At 46.3% G+C, this 17765-nt stretch overlaps 3 protein-coding genes and 1 pseudogene across 4 annotated transcripts; 1 reads left to right on the top strand and 3 right to left on the bottom strand.

Moving 5' to 3' along the window:
• Positions 1 to 763: 763 nt before the first annotated feature.
• LACBIDRAFT_239853 lies at positions 764 to 2655 on the bottom strand (annotated as a pseudogene; the record flags this gene model as incomplete). Its single annotated transcript has 5 exons — positions 764 to 1339; positions 1391 to 1741; positions 1787 to 1937; positions 1985 to 2484; positions 2539 to 2655. Coding segments are annotated over 5 exons (1695 nt in total).
• A 1565-nt stretch (positions 2656 to 4220) lies between these two features.
• LACBIDRAFT_333157 (uncharacterized protein) lies at positions 4221 to 5436 on the bottom strand. The gene is made up of 7 exons (XM_001887757.1): positions 5348 to 5436; positions 5254 to 5266; positions 5046 to 5201; positions 4916 to 4991; positions 4753 to 4862; positions 4368 to 4518; positions 4221 to 4313 (listed from the first exon to the last, which is right to left on the bottom strand). Exons 1-6 carry the CDS (start codon positions 5395 to 5397, stop codon positions 4384 to 4386), a joined length of 540 nt encoding a protein of 179 aa, XP_001887792.1. The 5' UTR covers positions 5398 to 5436; the 3' UTR covers positions 4221 to 4313; positions 4368 to 4383.
• A 2690-nt stretch (positions 5437 to 8126) lies between these two features.
• LACBIDRAFT_333156 (uncharacterized protein) lies at positions 8127 to 9244 on the bottom strand (the record flags this gene model as incomplete). Its single annotated transcript, XM_001887756.1, has 4 exons — positions 8127 to 8498; positions 8538 to 8579; positions 8780 to 8964; positions 9163 to 9244. 4 exons carry the CDS (start codon positions 9242 to 9244, stop codon positions 8127 to 8129), a joined length of 681 nt encoding a protein of 226 aa, XP_001887791.1.
• A 1280-nt stretch (positions 9245 to 10524) lies between these two features.
• On the top strand, positions 10525 to 11590 carry LACBIDRAFT_291363 (uncharacterized protein). The gene is made up of 4 exons (XM_001887821.1): positions 10525 to 10580; positions 10629 to 10878; positions 10930 to 10969; positions 11023 to 11590. Exon 4 carries the CDS (start codon positions 11026 to 11028, stop codon positions 11494 to 11496), a length of 471 nt encoding a protein of 156 aa, XP_001887856.1. The 5' UTR covers positions 10525 to 10580; positions 10629 to 10878; positions 10930 to 10969; positions 11023 to 11025; the 3' UTR covers positions 11497 to 11590.
• Positions 11591 to 17765: the final 6175 nt, after the last annotated feature.

Here is a 17765-nt window from a genome sequence, read left to right as displayed (position 1 = left end):
AGTCAGACTAAAAGCAACCAGCCAGCGTTATCTCGTTTAGGATCATCACGTGATTAGACGCAGATCATTCTTCCTGACAGGTAGACTATGTGCGCAAATCGGAGCGGGTTCGAGTCATTCTGACAGATCAAAGTGCGTTGATCCTCTCAGAGTCACTTTCGGCGTTGTTCCTTCCTCTGACGCCAACGAGGTATATTGTGCATACGACGTCGATACGACCCACTCTCAACCCACTCTACTCGCACCCTGGTCCTCGGGATTCCACTTGGGTACATTCACTTCAACTCGCCGCTATACATAGTAGTGGGTCTCTATCCACTTCCTCGATAACTTGTCCCGATGCCCCAATCTTTCGAGATTGAAGATAGATCAAACGCTTATCAGACGAGTCACGACAAAAATCGTTCATGCGGCCTCAGGCATTTCTGAGTGGGCAGTAAATGACAGAAATTATCGTTTCTCACTCACCATCTATGATGCTGAACCGCGGCAGAATTTCAAATTTTCAAGGCTGCCCCCGATCAATGGCAAATGCAAATTTCGATTCAATTAAAAGTAGGCAATTTGAGAAGGACGACCTCAAATACGAACGTGGGGGACCAGCCTCTCCCAGACTTCTTGAGTGCGCAACGAAACGGTCTTCCTGCGCCAGCGTTGTTCATGTTCCGATCAAAGTTTGTAGAGCGGAAACGCCTGGAACCTTTATATATGTTTTTCTCGGGATAGTTCTGACATATCCATGACGACTTTGTGGCTCGGAACGTCAATGTTCACAAAGCGAGAAAATCTCCTCCTCAAACTGCTGATCCTGAATCGAAACAGAGGCCTTCCTCTCCTCCATAAGCTTGAGCCGAATTTCTTTTGCCTCCTCCATCCCCATCGGAAAGTCCTCCACCGCCCCAAACACCAAATCTCCCAGTTCCCTCGGTAGCACCGTATCAAACCCACCCCCAATTTCCTCCACCCACCAGTCCTTTCTTTGACACGGAACATTGGCAGAACTGACAATCTTGATGTTCGGGTCGACCAAAAACAATGCCAGAATTTTTCTATGGCCTGGTTTTGTCCGATCCACGAGCTTGAACGGCTGTACCTGATGTTGTAAAATATTGGGAAACGTCAACAGTCGACCCTCACGCGTGTCGACGCCCCCGACGTATTGAACAGTTGGTCCACCTTGTGTGCACCCGAATATAGCAGGAAGCCAGTCATAGTGCCACTGCCTATACTGAATGGTGCCGCGCGTAAAGTCGCCTGTCTGTTGTCGGAATGCAAGGGATGAGGGGGTGATATTGGAGGAGGAGTAATAGTAAAGAGCAGTTGCGCAAATGTGTTCGTTCTAAAAACAACGCTTAATATCGCGAAAGCACATGGCCTGAGAGTTACGCACAAGTTGACCTTCAACATGCCAACTCCCTCCCTGATACTCAGGCTTTTCTGGCGTGAGTTCGATATTCGCCAGTTTGACAATAATCTGCAACCCAGTCGCTGCAAACTCCTTTCTCAAATCAAAGAGCGGAGGCTCCTCAAGCGGCCGAAACACCCCCGGCTCGGGCAACACGACTTTCCTCGTATCTTCGATCCATTGATTCCGCCGATTCCAATACGACTCTGACCACCCGTCATCTTCGCCTTCGAGTCGCTGGGGGCCCTCTGTTTTGGGGCCATATTCCGGATCTGGATCGTAATCCACATCGTAGTAGGGAATACGGAAGATCACTTCTCGTTTATCAGGCGTAATCTCTTTAGCCGGTTTACCGTCCTTAAACATATATTCAATGTTGACTGATTTGGGTTGATGCTTATGGTACCAGAGGTCAACCAAAGGTGCGAGCGTGCTGTTCCACAGGGGGATCGAGGCAGTGATGATGTTTTCGATGATGCCATAGAGGTTCTTGTGTGTTTGAGGGTGTAGATTATTGATGTAGCTCGTGATTCTGCAAAAATATCATTAGGAGATGGATAATTTTATGAAGCGTTTTACCTGGCTTGCCCATCTTCTCCCGATATGTCCACTTCGCAAGGTAACCATTGGAAATCGGCGCTGTACCCGTCCACAGCCTTCTGCTTCTTCAACACGTCGCCCTCGCCACACCTCGCGACACAATTTTTTGACGTCACGAACCCTTGTCCTTTCCTAAGAGCCCTCGTCCGCCCATAAACAACGGGAAACAAGCTTGGATGAACCAAATCCAGAACTTTTTCATCGGATCCCGAATGTCAGTCTTTCTTCCATGCAGGAATTTCTTCAAGAGGCCGCACGGCAGCTTGTAATTGGGCCTTGAGAGAATTCGGAACGGCGGTATCCGACTTGACCACGTCGCCATTATAGACCTTGATCGCGCCACCTGGAATCTCGCTAAAGCGCGCCGCTTTATACTTCAGCTCCTCCATGCACCACTCCGCCATAGGCTCAGTAACATCCTTCCCTGGCGCAGCTAGTGCCTCAGCCTTCCATCTCGCTCGAATCTCATCATCGAAGATCTGACGTCTTATTCAATAACTGACCGGATGCTACGAAAATGGAGCATTACTAACTTTGACATTCCAATCCGTTTTATCGGTAATGGCGTTCATGATGTGCAACATTGTGAATTCACGAAGCGTGGTAAGGGGTAGCTGATGGGTCGATGGTTTGTCTTCGTCGAAGAACATGCGACGATAAGTATGTCTGTAGTCATCGAGCAAGAGGTTGGGAAGAAGTCTGTGAGGTTTTGGCTCGTAGTCGAGAGGTAGATCGAGTCCAGGAATGTCAGTGTCTGAAGGCGTTGGTAAATCGTAAGAGGCAGTCCGAAGAGAGATCCCTTGTTTGGCTCTGTGGATAATGAAGACGGCCTTTTTGGGGTTGGCAATCAAGATGCGAAGATATTATAATTATGCGCCTCGAAACCGAAGATTGTTATATCAGAGAAAAGAATCAATTCGACGGACTGTCACTTGAGGCAGGGTCCAATGTGTGATCTAGTCAAAGGTACCTCCATAATTGTCGACACTTGTTGAATAATAAAGCTGCTGTGCATCCCAAAAATATTGATTACCAAAATTTCAAACTGATGAGCAATAAGAACATTGAGCACATTGAGTGGACATGTCCATTATTTTATTCTTCAACATATTCTTCAGCTGAGTGGTGTTGCCATGGCTACCAAGATTATTTCACAAAGAAATTGTTTAAATATGCAAATTGAATGTGCTCAACATTCTTATTGTTCCACATTTTGTAATTTTAACAATTGATGTTTTCGGGATGCATACCAGCTTCCTTATTTTACAAATGGCGACAAATATGGAGGTGCATATGTCCAGATTTGTCCTGAATATTTTTTGGACCCTGTCTCAAGTGTGTGTAGCAAACAAAGAAAATATATTTTGACTACCTTTACCCTTCCGTCGTCAATCAAAATTGGACATTTCAAATTTCATTCGCTGATTAATTCTCAACATCGCCTACGAAAAAATAGGCTGATGCCCCCAGAGACAGGCCACATGGTGAAGTACTCGAAGCAAAGAGATACGGGGAACGGGGTTCAGGAGCTCTGACATGCTCCGCTTGCGTCGAGCGATCCGCAATAAATGCTCTGAATGGCACTGCGCTGACACAGGCCAAAGTCCTCACAACCAGAAGCCTGACCTAAATCACATCTATGTATTTGGAAACGGGTGAGTCGTGATCAGTCTTTTGGGCAACTGTTTCCCCTCACAGGCAACGATCGATGTTGGCGCAGTGTATGCCATTGTAGCTCCCGGTGGGATCTGAATGATGAGACGGGTATTGAATGCAATAAAGGGATAACGCACGCCAGAGGACAAGCCAGACTAGGATGAAAGGCATGTAGCGTTGCAGAGAGAAAGCACCTTCATGATGTTACAGGCGACGACCACATGAAATTGATCTCCATAATGGTAATCAAGTAATCGTAGGTGAGCATCGCCGTTGCCATTGAAAAGGTGTGTGGTTGTGAGTCGCGAGCATCTGAGCAGTATCGCCCGCTGACGATCACGATATTGAAAAGATACCAAGTAAGCGACGACGTTGAGACGGCTGAGGCTCGTTAACGTGATGAAAATAGTTTAGAGGCGAAGAGGAGGCAATAGATTGAAGAAGAGTGCATGGCTGAACATCGCCTGATTTAGCAAGGGCTGAGAAGAGTCTGATCCAGTTGCTTATTACGACACCTGCGTACTTGAGTGAAGAGTGAAGCAAATAAATATTATCAACTATATCCCTCACGAAGATTTACGAAAGATGACAGACGTGGGGAACACCTGGAAAAAGCAGGGTTGAAAGTAGATAGCCCACTGATTATCCTTGTCTGCCATTACAGCGAATCAGTGGAATCGAAGGAGGGGAATGACTTTGTTCATACCTTCCACTCGCCCGATTCACTCGACGACTCCGGAGCTCGTGATAGTGACGGCATTTTTCGTCGCCCCGCTGGACGAGCCGGTCTTCTCAATCGCCTTGACGATGTCCATCCCTTCCACCACTTCACCGAACACAACGTGCCTCCCGTCAAGCTAGCGGGGAGCGTTGGAGTTAGTACGAGGTTTGCGAGTGGTGAAGTGGCAAGGGAAAGGACAAGGAGGCGTAAACTTTGGGAGTGAAGATACGTGTGATACACACGAGATGCCTCGAGTTGGCAAAACGATTCGAACCAGCTATTATAACGATGAGGCGAAAAGAGATGTGCGGGACAATCCCGTACAGAAGCAAAAAACGAGGTACAAAATGAAAGATATATAGATACATACCCATTTCGTTTCAACGGTTGTGATGAAGAACTGGGATCCATTAGTGTTCGGCCCTGCGTTGGCCATCGACAGAAGACCGGGCTTAGTGTGTTTCAGTTGGAAGTTTTCGTCTACGCGGGTTCCATATCAAGATAAGTAGAGCCGATGGACAAAAACGACGAACCTTTGAACCGCTCTCCGTATATCGACTTGCCGCCAGTCCCATCACCACGCGTAAAGTCACCTCCCTGGAGCATAAACTATATAACCAATGTCATTGACGGCTAAACGCTAAGGTTTCATGAGACACTCACCCCAGGGATAACCCGGTGGAATCGACTGCCCGCAAACCCAAACCCATGCTGGCCTGTCGCCAACTCCCGGAAATTACGAGTCGTTTGCGGTACGACGTCGTCAAACATCTTGAATATGATCCTGCCTGAGGGTTTCGCGTCGATGGCGACGTCAAACTGGTGTCGTTCAGCTTCAAAGGATACTTTTAGTACTTTGGACGTGACGTACGAAAACGTTAGCCCTAGAATCGGGAGAAACAGAATTGGGTTCATTGAGCACAGCGTAGATAGGCACTGCCGAAGCAGCAGCAAAGAAGATGTACATATTTTTGCCCGCAGATGCGGTTGTTATGAATCTTCGGAACGAGGCCATGTTTGAAAGCTGATAGATGGTTTCTAAAGGCAAACGGGACGAGGTGGTTGAGTGACAAAACAGAAAAAATTCGATGGCAACGTCACAACACAAGACACACGTGATCGATCAATAAGTCACGTGCATGACGGGATTGTCATGGTCGCATTGCCGTTGGGCTCAGTTCAGGCTCAGTTGCTCAGGCTATCATAGGGACACTTCGCCATTACTTCAGTGAACTCGTCCATTGGTTGTTTCTAAAGTGATGACAGGCTGAATAGGGCGCCTAGTCGTATTCAAGCCACGACCTCACCACCATCGGAAGACTTGTCGGAAGATCCAGTAATCTACCATCTAGCTAGGCAAAAACTATCGGCTCGACCAAATTGATTATCGTCAGAGGGATGTATTTAATGAAGTGAAGATTATCCCGACATTCAGACCTTCTTTGATGTCTGAACACATTTCAACCATTTTTGGGGCCAATATGGAATAGCCCTTTTATTCATCGCTGTCGAAAGGGGAACGCTCCACAATCTATAGTGATAAATAGATAGAGATATTTTCTTTCGGTTCTCATGGAGTCGGGAGCCCCTGCGTCAAATATAATATTGATTGTTCAATCAATCAATAAACTTTTGAATTTCTGGTCACTACTAATGGCGCAAAACCTGGACCAGTCACCGCTGGCAGTCACAACTTTCTCAAATTGATCAGCTGAAATGTGGTTTGAAGCTCACGGAATTCCTGCCTTCCTATAATGTACACATCCTTGGTACGTGTAGCAGTAGAATTCTGGTCAAAATGCATTTCTCCAATTCAAGAACGGAAAATTAAGCTTGGATAAGAAGGTGCAAAACACTGATTCCGAAATTTCAGGCCTCCTGTTGACGACAGTCAGTTATGGCACCATACTTCTTGTGAAATTTACTTCCTGAAGAGAGCAAAGACAAAAAACACACCTGCTCACTGTCCTACATGGTTTGGCATGGATTCAATGGGCTCAGTAGGCTCATGACCAGCCTGTATATGATAACTAGTGTTTAAAAGTCCGGTTAGGTTAGGTTATTGGGTGCCCAGGGGCTCTAACTGAGACTGAGACTGGTTAGGGTTCGTTCCCAGACCCAAAATAACCTAACTGGACCAAAGATAACTGACCAAAACCGGTTAGTTACAGTTACTAACCAGTTAGGACCGAAAAAATAGAAAATCGATTAAAACAGCATATATTTCTCATATTTCTTGCAGTAAACATTATTACCATGCATCGTGGCTTTAAAACAAGCCCAAGAATGCTAACTTTGGTGAAGAATTGACAATTTTATGATAATATTCTTGAAAGTCTACTCTTTTCACCAATATTTTAGAGATTTGACCATAACTCTGTCAGATTTTTAGCGTTTCTCATGCTTTTAGATGTGTTTTGAAGGGGTATAATAGGGTTGGTTGTAACCAGTCATAACCGGGTTTTTAATGGTTAGTTAACTGCAAAATAACTGGTTATTTCATTTTCAGAATTGACTAACCACTAACCACAGTCCAGTCTTTTTGCAGTTAGGTCCAGTCTGGTCTTGGTTATTTTCCAGTTAGCTGACCTAACCTTCAAACACTAATGATAACTTCGATATTTGCTGCATGGTACGTGGATTTAAACTCAGATTTACCAGTCTGTATATCACAGGTACTTCTCATATACAGAACGGTCACTGGTCTATGGGCTCAGTTCTTTGTTGGGTATGTACACTGACTCTACAAAATGATTGTCCAGTCATTTTTTGGACAAAGCTGGTGGTATAACACAAGAATCAAACACTTTGAGTACTAAGCTCTGGTCTATAAAATATAGCTAAGGAGGTGTAAATTGTATATACCAAGTTTGGGGATGAACAAATGAAAACTCAGGATAAGGCAGGGCATTGACTGTGACACCTGCCAAAAATGGGATGTAACAAAATGGGAAATTCTGAATGACTACAGCCTACTGGAAGCAATTCACAGCTTGAGGAGGAGATATTTTGAACACTGGATCTCCCTACTATTGTTATGAGTTTCATAAAGTCTGTGGGTTAGAAAATTTGATAATCTCCTCTAAAAGGTAAATTGAACTTGTTCTCCATTTTATGTATTTTTCACTCATTCCAACAAATATATTGAGTGAAAAATACATAAAATGGAGAACAAGTTCAATAGTTATCATATACAGGCTGGTCACGAGCCTACAGCAAATCGGTGAAGTTCTGATATTACCTTTTATTTCTCACGAGATATTAGTCAGATGACGGCAGATCACAATCTCTGACAATGCCTCGCAATCCTTGTCTCCTCCTCGTAGTCTTGTAGTTAGATAAAATCATATATATAACTCTTATTTTCAATTATGAGACAGTGTGATGACGGACGAATTTGTCAAACTATAGCACCCCTCAGCTCCTGATGAACGCGAACACTTCTCGACAATATCAACTAAAGTTGTCAGCAGATTTTGTGATTTTGGGCAGAGACAGACGGAGTCATCGGGTAGGTTCGGCTGATTTCGGAATATCGTGACATATGACTCATGTTGAACTTTGCGAATCGGAATTTTTGGACTTGTTCCTAACCTCCACCTGCTTCCCCACTACGCTCCCCGAGTTTTGTGCATACACCCGCTCACTGATGTTGGCCACATCAGTGAGCTGGTGTATATGCCGCTCCAGTATGGCCTTACCCTCCCGTGAGTTTCCTGCCCTTCCTTGGTGGAAAGTTTCTCTCTAACCGATCTCATTTGAGCAAGCCGCACTCTTGGAGCCCTGTGTGTTCTCATCCACGGTACGCGCCGCGCGAACCTCACTGCTGGTCAACCCGTTCTTGTCTTCGGTGTTAGCGCCATCGGCCTCCTTGCTTGTGCCGTTGCCAGCCCCAGCGTCCGAGTCGTTGCCATCGACATCAACGCTCGACTTCGCAAAAGACAACGGCTTGCCTCCCAGGTCTTTTCCCTCCATATGGTTGAGCGAGCCATGGCTTCGGATGAAGAACTTTGTCGCACAAAGGAGTCCGCACAGCAGGCGTTCTGCATTCGAGATCATTGCTCTATCCACCCTCTTTAGGCATGCCAGCATCATATTCATTAGTTCTTGTTGTATCTGTAACGTAATAATATACATATGTTTCAACCTACAAACCATTAAATTGAAAGGATTGGACAGTTGAGAATCCCTCATAAGCTATCAAAACAGATCATAATGTAACAAAAGAATTTATAGTAGCCCGGCTTTGTAAAATGTTGCTTTAAATTGTGAGAGATTGCGTAAAAGCGCAGCGATGATAAAGCCTCATTAGACGTTGTGAGGGGGGTTGAAATGTTATAGTAAATTGTGATGATTGTAGTGGATTGTGATCGATTTCGGACCTTACGATGGCTCACGGTATTTCCCCTGATTTGCTGATGCTCCGTAACATTGTACACCTGATGATTCACAAGTGAAAATGCGTACTTATGACAGACAGCTTGGAAACCCAAGCAGCTTCTGATGAGACCCGCTGACTCCATATGTCGGAGTGAGAGCGGTCCGACCAGCAAAGGCCCGGGGCCTGCCAAGCAAACAACCTCTGTCAAGCCAGTGGCAAAATAAAATTTAAGGATGATTAACTTGAGACGTTTTTGCAATGTAGTTGTTTAATATACAGCTTCAAACCATCCATTGCTAGGAATAAAAATAAAATGCAAGCCAAGCCATGGACTCCATATTCTACGTCTCATACGCGAAGAAAATGATACCCGGCCTGAAATGAACAATGCCGGCTGACCAACGGCGCGAAGCTTCAACGAGACCGCTTCTTCGACTGCTAAACCCCGCAGTAAGAATTGTGGCGTGATGCCGTTGTCCATGGGTCGTGCCCAATGTCACATCGATATGGCTTGGATATGGCGTTGTTACAATTGTTACAATATGACATCCTAGTAGCGTGTATGCGCTGAATTGGATCAGGTACACATAAGGATTTAGAAGATTTTGGAAATTTTGTCCAACAGGCCTCCAGCATTGAAAAAAAAAAACCGGGGTCGATTTTTTTTGCCCCTTGACCTCAAACATTGCATGAATTGATGTGCAGGTACTAACAACCCCACATATGACTATTTTTACATTCCGACACATGTCCCATGGCTTAGTTGGTTACGGCGTCCGACTGTTATATCCAATCATCGGAAGATCGAGAGTTCGAGTCTCTCTGGGACAGTTGTAATGCTTTTGTCTGTGCAGCTGTGTCACACATTTTGCGTGTGCAGGTCGCTGAACAGTTCTACCGAATGTTCGGCTTCCAAAGTCCTCATAAAGTTGACCTCGTCTAAAACGACTCCCTTCTTTCTCGGATTTTCTGCTAAAACCCTCATATTTTTTGAAAACTGATAAATACACTTGCTGTATCCCCAATTCTTACTTTGTCGCTAATCTCATAATTAATTGACGTTAATTTCCCAATTGATCCCTCGTTTTTGACCATGGCATAGTATCTACTCCATCGTTTGGACCTTAATCAAAGCGATATTGTATGGGGTAAGTTGTCGCGTATGAACAGGCAGTAGCCTGACCCACATGATGCAGTCGGGCCTTGTTCACCGTTAGTCGTTCCTTAGTAGGTTTAAGATCCTTGAATACGGGAAGGTTCATGGGAGCCTCAGCGCTTTACTTGAGACTCATGACCCTTTCCTCCGTCTGTTTAGAAGGCATATTTCTTCCATTCCAGCCTTCGTTACCGTTTCTCAACAGATGTCGGACTCACCTGCACGATCATGAGTTCAAATTATTGGAGAGTTAAGCAGCCCTAAATTGAAGATTTGACAGGTCTGATTGAACTCGAAGCCCACGGACGATAGAATGACGTTACGATTCCTCATAACGCATTTCCGACGTTATGATGTTCAAAACTCTTGATGGTTTCTTGATGGTCGAAGTCGCGGATAGAATAACGCCATCTTCGCTGCTTGTAGCGTAGGTCCGTCTTCAAGCGACGATATCACGCCACACAGCTTCAGAGTGGAGTTTAGAAGTCTGTGACTTGACACAATAATCCCGCGACGCCGTATATTACTATTTGTCAATATTTGTTCATCATACATTTTTTCAAGCTTATCCTTGGCTTATCCAACAAAGTCAAGCGCACCAGAAACGACGTTGCTGGGAACGAACGAGGCCTGCCGCGCCTTTGCCACTTTGCTTTGAGAGGTGGGTTTTCAACACCGCGTTTAACCTCGACTCATTATACCAATACAGAGGTGTGCGGTACGCAGTAACTTGGCAGTAACCTCCTTTCTCAGCGGTGTTTCTCTTTTATGGAAGATCAGCAGACACATAGCCATTCTACCGTGTTGCTTTCTCATGGATGGCGTGCTGATTTAAGGAGATAGTGCGAACCTTTGTGGCGCCCTTGCACGACAGATCTAGGGTGGCGAGAAGGCGAGATGCAATTCACGCGTTCATCCAATTGGACAAACGTCCACAAGTTTTTCGTATAAAAAGGCTTGAAAGTTTCTCGCTCTTTTCTCAACTTCACCGACACTGAAGCATCTCACAGCCCACATCTACATCTACAACCACAAACCCATCCCTCTATCGTGAGCTCTCTCAATAGCTTTCCGCGTCTTGCATGGACTAACATTCGTCGTAGATCATGGTTCTAGTCGCAATTGAATCCGTTGCATCCCCCAACCACTACGTCCGCCTCGACGGGCAAGGTGTCACTAGCTTCACCGGCTCGGGTGGTGGCACCGTCAACACCCAAACCTTCATCGGCACCTACGAAACCTACACTCTTGTGGTGAACGACGACAAGACTGTCTCATTCAAGTCCACCGTCTTCGACAACGTTTTCCTCCGCCTCGAGGCGACTGGTGTCGCCGCGGGCCAGCTTCTTGGCCCTGGCGGGGGCACTGTTAACGCTCAGTTCACCGCTCGCTCTTTGGAGCGATTCAAAATTCACAAGAAGGATGACCCTGCTGGAAAGTACCAGGGAGTTGTTGGCATTGAGTCAGCTGCTAACCCAGGGAGGTTCTTGAGGGTGGATGTCAGTGCGAATAAGGTCAATGTGCAGGGTGTGTTCAAGAGCCTCGAAGAGGTCAAGATTTTGGTTGTAGGTCAGTAGATAACTCACCAGCGGGCAGACATGTCGCGGACTTTTAGTACTTTCGAGAGTTGATGTGATCGTTGGAATTCGAATTTTGTTCCGTTAGTCTTTGATCTCAGGCTCCAGGCTTCTCACACCACCTGAAGTGAACACCATCCTGTGGCTGCAAAGTCGGTAGTAGTCTTAAAAATTGCCCCCTACGCATGTCTCCACAATCTACGGAGGTCGCGTCGAACGTGGAAGTGTGATATGTTCTCGTACTCGTCTAAATGCCCTATTTTTGGGAAACTATCGAGCATTCGGATGAGTGCCAGCGGTAACCTCTACTAACTATTCACACACCCATTACTATACTCCAGATTGAAACGAAACCCCCAACTCCCTAGCGTAGGATAGGATGTAAGAACGTGTTTCAATCGACTTAGCCTAGAGAATGGCGTGCGCCGTTTTTTTACTAATGTTCAACTTTTTTCATTTTTTTTCTGGGACGATAGCCTTGACGAGCTCGAGTGTTGTTGCCCTGTCACGCTCGTCCTTGAAGACTTAGTCTATCTGGCAGGTCCCCCAGCGCTCCCCTGCCAAGAGTAAGATGCGCTCCAAATTGAACTTCCTCCTTTCTCGAGCTGGACATTGAATCGCCTATAATGTGATGAAATTATTGACCTTCAAGTTTCCGGTTCACTGGTAAAATGAAAAGACAGATTTCATTCGACTTGAATTCGAGATATTTGTCGCGCCGGTGAGTGGGTTTAGCATCCTTGAATGCCTCTTGGATATTATCATTAAAAAGGAGTCGCCCTTCCTAATCACGCACGTTGCTGTGCGCCGTTCCGCACGATTTGATTTTGTTCATCCTTATCTCGATCACGCCTCTGAGCCGTTTTTTTTTCTGAATCCAAAAACGGCATGGTGGATTCGGGATTCGGGATTCGGCTATGTATATGGGCGTAGCGTATCAGCCGTACTTATCCCATTTATGGCTTCAGCAAACTGACCTGATTTGCCCTGTCGGATGACCCGTTCCTGGCGTCAACGTCGGAGGGCCTAGGGAAACAACCATCAATAAATTTTCGGGATGACGTTCCTGACTCTTTTTTTCTCTCTCCTCCTTGAACTTTGAGTCATGTTGTGAAGTGTAGCGGTCGTAATCTCCACTTTCGGATCTTGAGTTCGGGAGGCTCGAGTGGAACTCGTACCTTTGTATGATTGCCCAGCCTATATACGTTTCTGAGGAAAAGGGACTGGCCAAGTTTTTCGTTTGACGGGCAGAGAGACCAGGTGATGTTCATGCGCGTATGGATGGATTCTTGCGATTGCGGGGAAATAGGTGCATAGTTAATCTTGCGTCCCTGAATGACGATGTTGGGCGTTTCCTTTCGGCCCGAAGTCAACTATGGATTGGTGAAAACGTTGTCTTCACATTTTTCATCTAGATGAATTAACTATTTGAGAGCATAGAGCCTTAGACACCGCGATTTCACTGGGAGAAATGTTTATGCTGGATATGATTGGGCAGTTCGATAATTTGGAAATGGCTCGTGGACCTAAGTTGGAGGGCTCCGCAGCGAACCAGCTACACGTTTGGCGCAAACCAACGAAAAGGCGGCCAAGAAGTGGTCGTGGAGCTCAGGAGCTTCGGATGAATAGACCGAATAGACCACGAGTCCAGGACGATTTCTTTCACTAGGGCCCAAAGAAAAAAGCGGCAACAGCTTCCAGGAGGCTACAGGAACGCGTCCACCATTCACGCTACCAGCGGGGATGCCTATTGATCAGAAATTGAACTGCTGGCGGACCAACACTGCCGAAGGGGTTTCCTTTTGTGCGCGCGAGTCGTGGAGTATTTGGGAGTGTACAATTAAGCGACGCGCTTAAGTGTTAGAAGGGACACGCATTTTAGCCCCGGTTCTAAAAGAAACTGCGCACTTACCGGCAGGTGATAAGGCTAAGACAATACCGAGGAGAGCGTGGATTCATATTAGACAGACGAGTGACGCTCATATCACATTGTTAGCCGCTGTTGTATCGACTCGACTGTGCTGCTTGAATCTTAATCTTGGTTCGTCTAGTAGTCTAGCTGTGCAAGTTAAGTCTGGGCGTCAAAGCGTGGGTGAACTGGAACGAATATGAAAAGGAGGCGTAGTAGGATCCCGCCGAAAACGCAGTTGACGCGTGTATTGAAGTCTGAAAGGGTCTTCGCAACATCACAGAAGGCGCTCCCAAAAAAAAGGATGAGTGTGTTTTCAGGGACTTGTTTGTCCATCTATGCATCACGTTCATCGATGGAAGTTTGGCCATGGAAGCAGGTAACCTTTTTGTTGATCACATGAACATGTGTGTGGTGAGTTGAGGGGGACGGGAGGCGGGCATGAGGCGATATTAAACCTCTAGTGGAAATGACAGGCAAAACGCCACATTCGCTTTTGTTTTTTCTTTCCCGAGTTGAGATGTGTGCGCGTGTGTGTCGGGAATTCTGGTTCATTTACGCAATGCGCCGGGGAGCAATTGCAATTAGAGCGAGAGGGCTGTGCGTGATTTCGATCTCGAGGTGTTGTTGTGGAGTTATTGTTGTGAATTACGGCAGGGTTGGTGTTGTGGTGAACCATCCAGACGGCGGACGGGATTTCGGCCGATTCTACTCCCTCCTTCCTATAGTAGGTAGAGCATGCCCAACTCAAGTTCCGCGACTGGACGACTGCGCTGTCCCATGAGAATCGGACGCGATGTGAATCGGTATTAGCGAGGCGTAGATGGGCTAATTAATGCCAAACCGCATTAACCGCTGAAGCGCATGCGCTTTTTGGTACTAGCACCACCACTGATAGGATTTGAAGATCCGCAAAGAGCTGGATAAGTAAGTGGATATGTGCCGCCGGATTTGAAGTATGTAAAGGACGAGACAGTTCCGACGTGTTGAATTTGGACGTCGATCAAAGTGCCTCCCGCGAGGCGTCTCGTAACAGGGTCGAAAGTAAACACTCCAGGAATGTGTTCGAATTCAATGGATGAACCAAGCTGTCATGCATGCATGTATGTCATTGGGTAATCAGAGTTCGGGTTCGGTGGGGGCAGCGCAGCTTGATGGATCCGGCGGCCGATTAATATTGTCCGGGTGAGATGTACAGAAGCAAGCGCAGCAAGAGATGTGCGACACGCGTTTTAGAAAGAGACCGAGGCCAAGGCGCGTTTGTTCGCCATAGGATTGGGACACATTTCTGGGTAGGGTTAAGCTGAGCCATAAGACGACGTTGACTAAGGATGAGGAAGAGTCCGCCATACGGGGAGGGTTTTGCAAATGCGAGCTAGCTAGCTTCAGCCTTGAGCTTGAGGGTATCAGGGGGCTCAGATCCACGGAAGGAGTAGCGGGTTCTAATGAAGGTTAGCGCGATGAGTCTGGAAGAGGAATGCGGGGTGTGTATGTGTGTCTATGACGCAAGGGATGGCAGGTGAAGATGAAGTTTGGTCGCTATCGCCGAACGATCAGTTGTATCGTCGTCATCGATAACGTCGGAGGGCGTTCAGGCGCTGGCTTGGTCCCGGTATATATGGGGACGCTAATTGTGCCGACGCCGACCGATGCGATGGGCGAACCACTCGCTGCTGAGATCGATGGCATATGACATGGTTTGTGGGTGGTCGTGGTGTGTAAGGTCCAGTAAGGAGGAGATGCGCGCCGGGAGTTGCCGAGACGACTGATTTTGTAAAAGCTGCGACACGCGCAAGTTCGTGAGTGTCAACAACGGCGTGGACGCCAAGCAACTTTTTGTCTTGGCCATGGTGGATGACGGCGTTCAGGTCAGTGGTCGTTCAATGCTCTGAATAAACTCATGAATACACATATGCAGGTTTACAATTTCCGTTTCAGGAAACTGCAATTGTCAAGCAAGTGTCCAGCTAGAAGTGTACTTAATCTCAAAAACAGTTGGAAGAGCGGGATTCCTGTGTGAAACGTCTCTCCACCACCCGAGTGTCAAATTTCGTCGTTCGCGAGCAAATCTGAGTCGAAACTCTACGGATAAATTAGATTGGATTTTGATCCAGAGGCTGCAGCAGGGAAAAGCGAGGTTAGGTGAGGGCGTTCATAAAATGTCGTAGTCCTGGTCCAAAAATTGACACACGTCGCTATAGTGGTGTCAAATTTGTGAGAAGGTCCCGTAATTCGAGGAAATGCAAGGGGGTAGCGGGACATGGATCCCGAACCAAGGGTTGGGGGGGGGGTGCTCGGCCGAAGGCCGAAAAAAAAAAGTGACAACCCATCAATTTGGTGGCAGAAGTGGTCAGTGACCTGCCTGTTGCGACATTGGATCGTTCTAGTAGATGTCCTAGCTGCTGTAGATACTTACTTGGCCATAGTGGACAGCGAGAAGCAATTTTGAACCCCCCAACATGTGGCGAAGAAATCACGGTAATGAATTTAACAAAAACATAGACCATGGGTACTATTGCTAATTGAGGTTGAAATAAGAGTCGAATTACGGCCAACAGCTTCATTGTGCAGAGTGTAATACAGATGTGCATGTTGGTGCCGGTGGGATGAGTAACTTGAACGTGCATCGAGACTCGAAAACATGCAGAGAGAACAAGGCTGCCAACACGCAACCCCCACAAAAGAAAGAGAAGTCCTCAGCTTTTTTAACCAGAAAACCATACAACAAAATACCCCTCGAGTCTCACGGCAGGGGAAAAGGAAGAGAGAACTGTGGCTGGGTGGTGATGTGCAAAGCGCGAGGTTGCAAAACAGGCTGCCAGGTGCGTGCACCGTGAGATTTGTCAAATGTTTTCGCGTTCTATGTAGAAAAAAAATTCTGAAAACATAAGCATGGGAAAAACATACTTGATTAGGAAGGTAGGGGTAGGGGGGTGTCAAGCAGGACTCTGAAAAAAAAATAACGAGTGTTGGTCTCTTTTCCACATTCCGCCACCCCCTTGAGGAAATGTCTGAATCAAAACTCGACGGAGAAATTAGAGTGGGGTTTTGGCAGCTGTCAAGCCTTAGAGTCCAGAACCTGCAGCAGAGAAAAATTGAAGTTTACAATGAAAGAGGGCATTCATGAGATGTCGTAGTCCTAAATCCGAGAATTGACACACGTCGGGAACAGTGGTGTTAAATTAGTGAGAAGGTCTATGAATCAAAACTCTATGGAGTGACAGTGGGATTTTGACTGTTAGACGCCCAGAACCTGCAGCAGGCACAAGCGACGTTTACGGTGGCTGACGGGGTTCATAAAATGATTTGGGTTAATGGTCGTGGTCTCGTGTTGTTAATATTATTGCACGAGAAACATTGCCCAACATTACCGATCAGGATATCTTGAGAAAGTGCGACACTTTTTCTTTCCGGGAGCATCCTGATTATATTCAATTTTTTTCTGGTGGGGAAAGGCATGGGATTTTTAAACATCCGGGCCAAGAAATTTGTTTTGCCTTTTCTTAGCTGGTAAAGGGCGAACAAAAGCTGAAATATTTAAAAGATTTTCCTGTTTGTGATATTGTAGTAAAAGTTAAACAGTTGAGTAAGATTAAGAGGAAAGCCGAAGGAAAGGGATTCTTTGTTTTCGCATGCCATGGAAAATTGATACATGCTGTGAAAAGGGGCGGGAAAGAATGAAATTTCTGAGAAAGGACTCTTTGTTCGGATCTGTTCAACTGGGAACATTCAAAATTTTCCATTCACTTTCCTCTTTGTGGAAAGGGTAAAATGCAATTACAACAAAGAGTATTACCCTACATATTTATTAACCTGCCCACGCAATATTCCAGCCCGGAAAAGGTGTCGCACTTGCTCTGGCTATCCCAGTTTGGGATCTTGCGCTATGTTTCTCGTGATTGTTTACTGACCAAGTCGAGTACGTTGCGAGTACGTTGAAAGTGAACTTTTGTTCACAGAAGAATGACATTACAAAAAGAATGGAAAACTGCACAATACGCTCATGCATACATGTTTCACTCTCAGCAATTGAGCGCAGGCGGTTTTCCTGGGTAAAATTTTCCCCGCCGCCCGCCCAGACTTGGTTCACACGAGCTGGCGAGATCTGACACACGAACGTAAGTTGTGCGCAATGGTGAAACCGAGCCAAGCTTCTAAAATTAGTAATTGATGTTATGATTCCCCCGACGTCCCGCCCGTCGTTGTCCGTAGAAGAATGACGACAGTCAGTGCTGCGCCATTGAGTACGGTATGGTATCAGGGGTCTCTGAGAGTCTGACCTTGTGACGTATACGGAACGGCGGTGCCGAGGATTTTGATGAATGAGCCAAACCCAAAGCGGATAACGAGTCTCTGTCAG

Source organism: Laccaria bicolor, genomic scaffold, assembly GCF_000143565.1.
Source record: "Laccaria bicolor S238N-H82 LACBIscaffold_48 genomic scaffold, whole genome shotgun sequence".
Taxonomy (NCBI): Eukaryota; Fungi; Basidiomycota; class Agaricomycetes; order Agaricales; family Hydnangiaceae; genus Laccaria; species Laccaria bicolor.
Note: the sequence above shows the minus strand (reverse complement) of the source record. Positions and strands in the feature narration are given on the sequence as shown.

Bases quoted from the DNA above. Each gene is read 5' to 3' on its own strand.
- LACBIDRAFT_333157 (XM_001887757.1), bottom strand. From the start codon at position 5,397: ATGGCCTCGTTCCGAAGATTCATAACAACCGCATCTGCGGGCAAAAAT. The intron at 4,992-5,045 runs GTGAGTGTCTCA...TTGGTTATATAG, and splicing joins TCCACCGGGTTATCCCTGGG to TTTATGCTCCAGGGAGGTGA. The intron at 4,519-4,752 runs GTATGTATCTAT...GCTCCCCGCTAG, and splicing joins CAACCGTTGAAACGAAATGG to CTTGACGGGAGGCACGTTGT.
- LACBIDRAFT_291363 (XM_001887821.1), top strand. From the start codon at position 11,026: ATGGTTCTAGTCGCAATTGAATCCGTTGCATCCCCCAACCACTACGTC.